This window comes from Tamandua tetradactyla, chromosome 4 (genome assembly GCF_023851605.1).
Source record: "Tamandua tetradactyla isolate mTamTet1 chromosome 4, mTamTet1.pri, whole genome shotgun sequence".
NCBI lineage: Eukaryota > Metazoa > Chordata > Mammalia > Pilosa > Myrmecophagidae > Tamandua > Tamandua tetradactyla.
Window position 1 is genome coordinate 8,482,179 of NC_135330.1, and position 12,521 is coordinate 8,494,699.

General features: G+C 35.6%; 1 protein-coding gene across 5 annotated transcripts in view; it reads right to left on the reverse strand.

The window, feature by feature from the left end:
* Positions 1-12,521, reverse strand: part of ASH1L (ASH1 like histone lysine methyltransferase) — a 340,594-nt gene that overhangs the window by 202,862 nt on the left and 125,211 nt on the right. For all 5 annotated transcript variants that reach the window (XM_077156397.1, XM_077156393.1, XM_077156395.1 and 2 more), the window contains one exon: positions 4,472-4,573. In XM_077156397.1, the coding sequence (XP_077012512.1) occupies positions 4,472-4,573 (102 nt within the window). The remainder of the gene's footprint in view (positions 1-4,471; positions 4,574-12,521) is intronic.

Genomic DNA, 12,521 nt, shown 5'->3' on the forward strand with positions numbered 1-12,521 from the left:
GCATTTTTTCTATCTGGAGTTTGTTGGGCTTCTTTGATCTATGCATTTATGTTCTTTATAAGGGTTGGGAAGTTTTCCCCCACTATATTCTCAATTAATCTTCCTAGCCCTTTACTCTTCTCTTCTTCTTCTGGGACACCAATGATTCTTACATTGGTATGGTTTGTTTTGTTCATCATCTCCCTGACATCCAATTCCAATTTTTCCATCTTTTCTGCCATTTGCTGTTTTGAGCCTTCGAAATCAGTTGTTCTGCCCTCTAGTTCACTTATTCTTTCTTCCGCCTCTTCAAATCTGCTGTTGTGTAACTCGAATATATTTTTCATTTGGTCTACAGCATCTTTAAATCTCTGTGATACCTACTATTTTTCTATTTATTCTTTCAATTTCCTCTTTATGCTCTTCTCACGTCTCCTTGATTTCATTTACGTCATTAGCCATCCCCTTTATTTTTTTTTAGTAGAGTTATATGAACATTGTTGATTAGTTGTTTTAGAGTCTGTGTCTCCTCCAGTGTTTTATTTTGTCATTAGGCTAGGCTGTATCTGCCTGCATCTTGACATGTTTAGTGATCTTCTGTTGTCTTCACAGCATGTAAATATCTTGATTGGTTTACTTTGTAAGTTGATTTTCTTCAGTAGTCTAAAGCTTTGTATTTGCAGAATGTATGTGGAGCAGGCTGTGGGGCGTGGGGTGGGGAACGACAGTACAATGAATTGCTGCAATGCAGGTATAGGCACAGGCTGGGGGCAGTGTGCTGGTGCTTCTGAGCATGGGGTGTGGGCTGCAGGGTTATAGAGGTGTGATGCAGGGGCTGTGGGTATGTGGTGCAGCTCAGGCAGAACTTGGAGCGCAGGAGCTGGATGTGGCATGGGGGACACAGAGATAGAGCATTCCTTGTTCTGGTCTTCCAGTCCATGCACTCCTGAGGGCTCTTGGCTTCCATTTTGAAAGGGGCATGTTAGGCTGTTTGCACTAGTTGATGTTCTCCAGTTCTCTGTGTCTCAACTCTTCAGTTTTTCTAACCAGGGTCTCCTTATGTGGTTCAGAAGACCCTCATAAGAAGGTCACTTACACCTTGGAATCGCTGTCTCAGTCACCTTCCCGTCCCTTTTCTAGCCTCGGAGCAGGGTGAATGTGACCTATTCCGCTATCTTCCAGAACCCTCTATTCCACCATCTTCCTGGAACCCTGTCTAGCTGTTTTATAGGATTTTGTGCTAGCCTACCCAAAAAGGCATTTTTCCCCCCATTGGCCCAGCCTTCTCTCCTCGAGGGCAAAAACCCCTAGTACCTTTAATGCTTATTCCAGGTTTATCTGAGCTAGAGGCCTATTTTCAGTAGTCAAAATTTGTTAATTAATTCTGCAAGTGCAGTTTGGTTGAGCTAAGCCTTTGCTGCTAGTAAAGTCTGTTTCCTTTCCCCTTGGGAAACCAGTCTGCCATGTTCATGAGGGTGTGTGTGTGTGCTAGCCTCTACAGCTTATGGGATTTATAGTTCTGTGTGGGGTCTCGGCCAGTCCAGCTTGTCCAGACTGGTAGATGCTGTATGTGCGGTCACTGATGTAGCCCCAGCAGTTGTTTTGTACTGTTCATTGGCTATTTACTAGCTGCTGTGGAAGACAAACTAAATTCCACACTCACTAAGCTGCCATCTTGCCCTCACTACGTTTATCACTTTTTGAGTGGATGTTTTCTATTTTGATGTTACATTGTTAACTGTTAGAATTTTGTCTTCCTTCAAAAACTGTTAAGATTTGTTCTAAGTTATGTTACTTATGGAACAGTTTGAACTGTTGAATCCTACTTTTAATCTTTACTAGGGTGGGCCTATAGTGTTGCCTTTATTCCAGGGATGGTTTAGCCTGATAAAGCTGTAACTCCTATAGGGTATTCCAGGATTGCTCTAAGGGTTGACCAAGGACTCTACACTTTGGGTAATCACAGTTAAAATGTCTCTTCCCTGTGAAAGTTCTCAGAACTTCTCAGTTTGCAACTCCCTTGTGTTCTCTGTCCATTTTGGAGTTTCACTCAATATAAGCAGGGCCTAGAATTCACCAAAGGTTCAAGGTTTATGACTATTCATCAAATGGAATTATATATCTTTCCAATCTTCACTCTTTATTCTCTACCAATTTGTTCTGTCTTCCAGTGTGACCTATATTCTTATCTCCATACCCTGATAACATTAATAGGAAGAATATTAATAGTTACAGCAAAAACATCAGATGTTAAAGTTATTATTTATCCAAGGATTGATTCAATGATAGGAACTTCATGCAATTTTTCTGTAATCAACACTATAGTGCCAAGTAAAAGAAGTAGACTCAATTTATAGATGAAAGAGCTGTGGTTAGAATAGATTATATAACTTTCCCAATGAAACAAAGGAAATTAACCAAATTCAGACAAATTTATGACAAAGTGCATGTTTTTCCCATCACATGGTGCCTTCTCCCATTCTCATTCCATTTAGAATGTCTTCATCCCTATTTACAAATATGCATATTTACAAATACACTCACACATATAAAACATCCTTTAAGCCTCAATTCAAAGTTTGCGGAAGTCTTTTCTGACTAACTTTGCGTCACATCAGCACTTAGGTATTTGTAGGATATTACTTTACAACCAACTGTAACATAAATTCCCTGGTATTGGCGACTATCTCGTACAACTCTTTAGTTGTACAACTCTTACTATGGCTCCCTGAATACAGTAGGTGCTTAATAACATAACATTACAGGGACTACCTCTCTCATTAGTGTAATAATATTCGGGAACAAGCTGAAGAAAAACAAAAAGATGCTATGAAATTCTACCACAGGAAATTGGAAAGACTGTATGTTACCATGGATTTGTGCCCTAACTGAGAAATACTCTGGATTAAGTTAAATCCTTCAGAAAAGAAAAAATGGATAAACAGAAATATCTTAAAAACTGGAAATATAACAAAAAGACAAAAGACAGAAATCATCTTTAATAAAGGGCACCTGTTAATATACATGTCATCCTGATACTAAGTCCCAAAGACTCAATAAGAGATTGAACAGTTTCAGAAAAAACTAACATGATTTTATTCAATATCTTAACACTTCGTTACCATACGGTCTTGGTAATGCATGACAACGAAGACAGTCGTCAGTAAAATTATATACCCTATTAGCGTATGATCCTGTTGGATGCATCTGAAAACAGGGACAATAATTCAAGGACAGGCCATGAAGTGTCTTGCCCAAATATTTCGATAACTGTACTTTTGGCATAATGGTATTAATAAAGAAGATTCTGAAATGTTGGAGATAACCTAATAAATTTAACATATTACTATAATGATATAAAGAGATAGTAAGGCTTTGTACAAAGATGTCAAATATTCTGCCCAAAAGCCACAAGTGATCTCCAAATCAAAGACACATGGTTAAAAAAATAAGAGCTAATGTCATTTCTGTGCCAAGCAATTTTCAATGGCTTCTCAGTGTTCTTAAAGCTCTACATGACTGGTCCCTCACTATAATTTCAGCCTCATGTGTAGTGACTGTTTTTACTCTAACCACATTGCTCTTTTGTTTAGTTTCTTTTTTTAAATATTTTTATTGACAAATCTTCACACACATATAGCCCATACATGGTGTACAATCAATGGTTACAATATCATCACATAGCTATGTATTCATAACTATGATCATTTCTTTGAACATTTGTATCACTTCAGAAAAAGAAAGAAAAAGATAAAACAAAATATGATGTATGAGTTATTCAGTTTCTTGAACTCACTGTTTATTCTCCCCTTGATAGATATTATTCCCGCTGCTTGGAATGAATTTATCATTCCCCATCTCTCCTGATAGCAATGATAAATTAAACATTTAATTTTGACTCTTCAATCCTTAGCACTTTTAAAAAAGAAAGTTAGGACCACATTATAAATCTACTTGTAAATTTTACAAATATGTTATACTATATTAACAGGTGTATATATTTAAAAATAAACAAAAATTACGAATTAAAAAGTAGAGATTAAAAATAAATATTAATAAAGGTTCTTCACAAAATATACTGTTTTGCATATCTTAGAGATTTGTGAACATTACTTTAGAAACTATTACACTACTAAACATACTTAAATATAGCTAAGTCTTTATTAAATAGCCTCAAACCAGAATACTCTGTTACACTCCCCATTCTTTATCCTCAATTCAACTTTCTAAACCTCTATTTCTCTGTCTGCCTACTCTCATTTTGAATTATTATTCCTTGACTATATACATTTCTTTAGCTCAGGGGGCATGTCTTATAGAACATAAAGAAGGGGTAAAAGGGGAAGACTGCTATACTGTTTCAAGGTACACTTTTACTGATTATCACATCCCACAATCACTTTTGCTCTTCTAAAATATATTGTAAATCCATGCTCATGAATAACAGGTAGGAGACTATCTTGAAATTCTGGGTAAAACAAATAGCACTTGCCTGTTGAAGAAGTACTTTCAGATGATGACCTCTTTCGGGTAGGGCTACAGTTTGTGCTCTCTGATGGTCGTTGGCAGGGTTTATCTGAAGTTGGCTGGGAACCTGGAGAGACAAGAAAAAAAAATCATAGGAAAATTCAAATCTAAAAATAATGTTAAACCATTCTGCGGTAGAACTGAAATATTTCAGTAGTTACCACTGTCATGCCCTAGAATAATAAGATTTTTAAGGTGACAATCAGAGGACAAAAGCAAAGAACAAACCACACTAGATTTTGCCAATAGAATTCCACAGATTCCATATACAGATTTTCTTCTGTTACAGAGTGGAGGGAAAACTAGTTTTAGTTAAAGAATGAGCAGAAATTATAATTTGTTTTATATTACCACTATGAAATATATTAAAAGAACATTTTCAATAAAAATGACTAGTAATATTCTATTTAAATCTGATTCTGATTATTGGTTCAAATTTACCATAAAACTGACAAACAGAACTTAAAATGTAACTATTTAGAATCAGTTGATGTGTGAAAAGCAGGTCCAACCTAAGAATCTCTTTTAATAGAATCAAAGACAAAAAGTAAAGGATTGGACCTTAAATTTATATGTCTTATTCCAATCTGCAGAGATCATGTTCACATTCTATATTTTTCCTTGACAGCGTATTCTCAAAGAATTGGTGATTAATTTATCCATGGAAAAGAATCAAACTCCCTTTAATTCTGGAAATTTAAGGTGCCTTGCCTAAATATATAAAAGCTCCTGAAGATAAACTCAATTTCCTTCCAAAGTCTGATATTTTTTACGAAAGCCCAAAGAAATCAGCATAATTTAACACATCTCTTGCTCAGGAGAAAGCACACTCTTCAGGAAAGATTAATTTTCCCAAATAAAATATACTCGGTTTTGGTATTGCTTTCCTTATAATTTGAAAAGCCAGCTGTTGAGAATACATGATAAATGCCCATCTCACATTTGCCAAAAGAACTCTGAAAATGTTCACATTTAACTTGAGAAAATTACAAATGAAATGCCTTACCTATAACTAGAGGCACAAAAAAAGTAGAAGAAATCAAATAGCTGAAGATGAGATTTTTAAGATCTGCCTCTAATTGAGAATTGACCCCTTAATGAAGAAGTGAATAATTCAGTGAAGTACAACTTGGGAACAGAAGTGAATGGACCTAAGTTTCTAAAATTTCCCTTTCTCTAAGACAAATAGTAAAATGTGAGTTTTGTTTTAATTAAGCAGTATCTTAAATCATATCACTGTACCTATTTTCTTAGTAGGCCACTGGCAGCATTGCTCAGCTGAGATATGAGACTACGTTTTATCATTCAAGAGTAGCAAGTTAGATGTTTTGGAAACTGATGCTGTGACAGTACATCCTATTTCTGAAACACAGTAATGACTGATATTAGACCTATTCAGGAAGAAAGCCTGTTAAATGTTGAATCTTAAATACAAATATAAAAAGTATTTTAAAAACCTGTAGTATAATAAATCCCTCTAAAGTGTGGATCAGATAAAATAAGATTTCTACTAAAGAGCTAAATATCACAATAAAATATTTAAGAAGTAAAGCCTGGGCTTAAGTAAAGATATAATTTTTATGTATTAACGCTGAAAAATTCATTATATATATATATATATATTTCCTACCCAGACACACAGCCAAAACAGAAGACAATAGTGGCCAAGAACCTTGAGACCTCACTGAATCTCTTTATCACTATTCCTGATGAATGGGAAAACGATCTTAGATTTAATAGCTAAGGAAAGAAGGGGTTCGAGGGCATTTTTTGGTAAAAGTCTTATCTCTCACTATAAAACTGACATTTACTGAGTACTGTTTATATGCTTAGGATTATGCATCACATTGTGGAGGTGGGGAGAGAGATATAAAAACAGAATAGTCTCTGCCCTCATGGAGCTTATTTAGGGTCTTGTATTTCATTATGTAATTACATTTCAAGTGGCATTTGTGCCATCCATTCTTGAGGTCCGTCTTCAGTTCTTAGGCAATCTGGTAACGTTTCCCAAATTTCTTGGTCATCTTCAAGAAAGTCTTGATGAAGGCTTCAACTATACCTTTGATCATCAGGATATCCTGAGAGTCACCCTGCCTGGCCTCACCCACCTCAGGGTAAAAGAGGGTACTTTCTTCAAAGCTCCTTCTTTTGGTGGCATCTGGAGCTGCAGAGGAGGCAGTGGGAGTTGGAATGGGGGTCAGATCCCCGGAGATCGTTATTGGCAGCATTGTACAGCAATTCCTGAGAAACTGAAACAATTGAGAAAGAGATGGCTTAGCTCATTTAGCTTCTGAGCCATTTTTCATTTCCTGAAAGCAATGGAGGCCAGCAGCCTAATTTTAGGATTTAACAGGAGAATGGAATAAAATTTCATTCAGGAAGATTCTCCTTTTTCATTTTTAAGTTTGTTTGAATTCCCTGTTCATATAGAGCGGAGCTGGTCTTAATAATATTCCAGACTTAAGGGGAAGAAAGTTGTATCCCTTATACAGATCTATAGGTCTTGGTAATCATCAACTCTAGGCCCTTATTTCATTTAAAAAATAGTGCTTACAGATGCTGTAAGAGGAAGAGGATATCTAAAATTAGCAATACCTAATTATGTGAAGCAATGAAGGACTTGGAGATGATGCTATGACTTATGTGCAAGATGTACCAATCTGTTAAAGGTATCAAAGGGCATGTTAAAACTGATCTAACGGGAGAAATCATACAGAATCTATAGACATTATCCCCAATACTGCCAGAAACATATTGTTTTATATGTCCCATTATGCACTTGGGTTGCTAGGGAAGAAAAAGAAAATGCAGAGAGAACTACATTGCCCATTTCACATCTACGTTTAGAGGCCAGTACACATCTACGTTTCAAAATCTAAAACAGAAGGCAATCCAGAGTGAGGTATGGTGTTAAGTACTTGGACTATGGAATAAGCATCCTGAGTTTCATTCCTGACTCTGCTACTAGCTAAATTATAAGATTTAGACAAGTAAACCTGTCTGGCTTGGGTTTAATAAAAGCAGTAAGATCACTTTATAAAATTCAAAGGGCTTTAAATGTTATCAACTGTTATACAGAAAACTGACTCCTTATGTTTATAATGTAACTCCTAAATTCTAAATGTTTAACAATGTCACAAACATGCTTGGTCTAACATTCAACATTAAAAACAAGAATGAAAGAAGGGCAAAGACGTATGCTCAAATAGAGAGCTGGAATGAACCTATCAAATCAAGCATTTATTTTAAATATTAAGTGAAGCAAGTATCCATTTAAGAAGAACTAGTAAGACAGGTATCTCCAGGGCTGGTAAGTACCTGCAAAATAGGAACAAATTTCTCTGAAATTAATCTTCTAATTCACTGATTCGTCACCACAGCTTCTCCAGGGATAGGATTATGCTCTGGATTACAGCAATAAAATCGGATGGACCCAGAAAGTTTCTGGCCTCCTGTTTTGCCTCTTTATCATGGGAGAAAGGAGCTTTCTGCTTCCCGTGCTTGGATCTTTGGTTCTTCTAATTCACGGCTGCTTCCTTTGGGGAGTTACAGCTTTGTTGCTGTCTCCATCATGTAACGAGTGTTTGCTTGTATCAATATATCTGGTCATTTTAGATTTGCCTACAGGGATCTGTGAAGACCCTCCATTTCTCAAAGGGCAGAACGTCCAGTTCATGAAATACAGTTCATGAAATACAGAGCTAGAAAATCAGATTCTTCCTCAAAGTATACACATGGAGAACACACATATAATTTTAGCTGTCAGAGAGTCCCCATCATTTCTCATTTCAAAATATTACAAAGCAGGATAAATACTTCAGAAGTAAATAGAGAATATAAATGAGAACTCCTCAATTCACAAAACTATCGGGTGAAACACTACTTGGTGTCTTGTTACGCAAATGACAGCTTCAGAAATATGTTCAGGAATTCTACACATATAAATCAAATAAAAAATATAGATGAATCACAAAAGAAGAAATACCCAAATAAAACTGGATTTCAACATAAGGGTAAGTTGATTTTAGGAATAAATTCTCTTTCTTTGGTTAGCAATAAAGGCCTTAATGTAAAAAAAGAAAGCAGACTACTAGTAAGGAAGGAGACTAAAAAAAAAGAGAACGTCATAAATTGGGGCAATAAAGAGGTAATTAAGAATTTAAAGTACACTTGGAAATGTGAATAAGTCTTGAAAGCGACTTTGATTGTAGAATCTCTGGAGTATATCTGGCCATTATTTGATGAGTTTTTAAAGATAAAGATAGGTTTTGAAGAGAATCATTTATGTCAATTTAGATAAAAAGGGAGAAAGATGATACTTATATAGCAAAACCATAAGATAAAATCCTGGATAAGAATGGCAGAAAGTAAAAAAAATAACATAACTGGATTATATAAAGGATTAAAAATCTGGAACTTCTTATATGCAAAAACACGTAAAGACTAACAAGCAATTCTGAAGTTGATCTGTCAACTTCAGAGATCTTGATTGATTTGTATACTAGGAACTAAAAACAAATCTAAGATAAAAAGGAATACACACTTACACCTGCCTGGGTGTCAGGATATAGAAAAGTGGGCAAAGATATCAACAAAAATAAAGAAAATTTCCATTGTTAATAGTGTCTGTGAGGAAAAAGTAGGGTATCACAAAGAAAAAAGAGAATAAAGTTGCAACCTTCTAACTACTTCACTGAAGCCCTGAGTATCCTAGGCTGAAAAACTAGCAATTTCTGTGGGGGCAAATGTAAATTAGTGAAAGAACACTGTGAATGAGACCAAAAGTTGGCTAGAACTTAGATTAAGTTCACCATCAAAATTTTCATAATTTAATATAGCTTGCATTTTGGTCATTACCTGTAGGGAATTCAGTATTTAAGAATCAAGTAACTAAAGACTGGCTGGAATGAGTGTTCATAATCATAATGCTAGAGACATTTTTGGGTAAGCTATGGAAAAACAGACTAAGTGTGCTGGACTTGAAAGGATACTCTGCATTAGTCAGTTCACAAATAATATAAATTTATTTAAAAATACATTTTAAAAAGCTTTCTAACATTTAAATTGCTTCTTCCCATCAAAACCAAGACACTGTAAAAAATTTTAGTTTTAAGAAAGAAATTCCTCTTCTCTTTTGTACGTAAGCCAAGGCTATCTTAGAATGTTGTTTAAACAATGACTAAATCAAAGCTGGTTGTAAAAAAAAAAAAAAGGCCACCATCGTAAGAAAACATGAACATAATATACAAAAGTAATCAAGTTTTTTGTTTTCAGATTCAAGTTCTGAATCTTTTGGTATATGGTTCACAGCTCATAGCAACCCTGGGAGCTTCTTGTGAATGAGCTGAATACTAGGATAAAAGCTGGTTCTACCATGAAAACAGCTGTTTCCAATTGTGGGAAATACATTTACTGAAAGCAATACATTTCATCTGACTCACCAATTAAATGCAATAGAGAATGAATGATTCAGAGCCTGGGCTGGTGATTTTTAAGCTAAAAAGTCTGTGTTACCCCCTCTAATTAGGATATTTCTCACAATGCCCAAATCAGATCATTCACTGAAATGGAATTCCTCTGGAAATTCCCAGAACTACACTAACCACAATTAATTTTCTGCTTTCATCTCCACGTGTTCATACTTAACTCTTTCATGTCTTCACTTTGGGTGTCTCTTCCACACAAAGCTTGAGAAATTTTCCCAAAGCACTATAGCTGATTGCCAATGCTTTCACTCGTCAGTTAAAAACAAAACAAAACAAAATTGCACATGCTTTGCTTCAACCAGCATGGTTTTATATTGAATATATACTTTTGAAATAAAAAGAGTCAGTGTTAATTTATTCTTGGTAGACAAACTAGTTATCAACACTGAGTTCATCAAAGGATGTTGTGGTAGTTAGAATCAGTTGTCAACTTGGCCAGGTGAAGGCACCTAGTTCTGCTGCTGCGGACATGAGGCAATGGTACCTAAACCTCATCTGTTGTTGATTACAACTGCAGTAGGCTAGGAGGCGTGCCTGCTGCAATGAATAATGTTTGACTTAATTGGCTGGTGCTTAAATGAGAGAGCACAACATAGCACAGCCCAAGCAGCTCAGCATACCTTATCTCAGCACTTGCAGCTCAGCCCAGGCCTTTGGAGATGCAGAAAGGAATCACCCTGGGGAAAGCTGTTGGAACCCAGAGGCCTGGAGAGAGGGCCAGCAGAAACCATACTGTGCCTTCCCACATAAGAAAGAACCTCAGTGGAAAGTTAGCTGCCTTTCCTCTGAAGAACTAACAAAATAAATCCCCTTTTATCAAAAGCCAGTCCGTCTCTGGTGTGTTGCATTCCGGCAGCTAGTAAGACAGAACAGATGTATAATACTTATAAACAGTAAATCACCTATAATAATATACCATTTTCTGCTTATCCTATCATTTGCAAGCTGTAATTATAAAATATGTAAAAAAAAAAATAGTTAAATGCCCTGTGTGTTTTTGAATTTAGGAACAGCTGTGAGCAATCAGCCATGAGTTAAAAATACTGAAAAACAGGGACAGAACATCTGACTTCTAGGTCAAAAACTCTTTCAAATTGATCCTATTTTATGTTTACCTAACACAGATAATTAAACAGAGCCACTTAAGATTAGGTGAAATCAGAATACTTGGTCTCACTTTGCATATAATTAATTTCATTTGCATCAAACTGATTTTAGAATGCCAATATATAAGTTAGAAAAATAAGCAATGTGCATGCACATAAAAATGATTTGACCTGATGAAAGGGAGGGGTTAAGGGTATGGGATGTATAGGATTTTTCTTTTTCTGGAGTAATGCAAATGTTCTAAAAATGATCATAGTGATGAATACACAACTATGTGATCATATGGTGAGCCACTGATTGTATACCTTGGATGGACTGTATGGTGTGTGAAGAAATCTCAATAAAAATACTTTAAAAAATGATTTGGCCTGTTACATATTCATGCCTTATGTGAATTAATCTGTATACTCTAAATACGCAGACTTGGTAAGTTATTTAGTTTCCCCATCTGTGAAGAGAGGAAAGAAAGGTTAAAGATAGATACTAAGTAATGTGCCTGTGCTCCTGCTCTAATTTCATCAGCTCTCCCTAATGTCTCCCAAATATATGATACATTTGTCAAACCTCAGAGGTTAATACTGTACAATTCGACTAACCAAATTTCAGAATCTATTCATATAATCAATACTGAATAGTAAGTAGTCTTGTCTCCTTTGTCTTTTCTGGTGTTTTATGAACTGATTTTTTTTTTTATTAATAAGACCAATCATTATACAATGCAAATATTCTTAATGTATGAACATTTCATACTTTGTGTGTAATCAGTGGCCACAATATCATCCATAGTAGTATATTCATCACTATGATCATTTCTCAGAACATTTACATCACTCCAGAAAAAATAAAAAGAAAAAAGAAGAAACTCATACATACCATACCCGTTACCCCTCCCTCTCATTGACCACTATTATTTCCCTCTATCCAATTTATTTTAAGATTTGTTCCCCTTATTATTTATTTTTAATCCATATTTTTTACTCATCTGTCCATACTGTAGAAAAAATGACAGGCCTTTCACAATCACAATCACTTTGTGAAAGCTATCATTATAAAATCATCAATAAACATGGCTACTGGAACACAGCTCTACGGTTTCAGGTACTTCCCTCTAGCTTCTCGAATACACCTTAAACTAAAAAAGGGTTACCTATATAACACATAGAATAACCTCCAGAATAACTTCTTGACTCTATTTGAAATCTCTCAACCACTGACACTTTTGTCTCATTTCTCTCTTCCCCCTTTCAGTCGAGAAGTTTTTCCCAATCCCTTGATGCTGAGTTCCAGTTCATTCTAGGATTTCTGTGCCATGTAGCCAGGGAGGTTTACACCCCTGGGAGTCATGTCCCACATAGAGAAGGAGAGGGCACTGAGTATGCTTGCCGTGTTGGCTGAGAGATAGGACACCTCTGAGCAATAAAA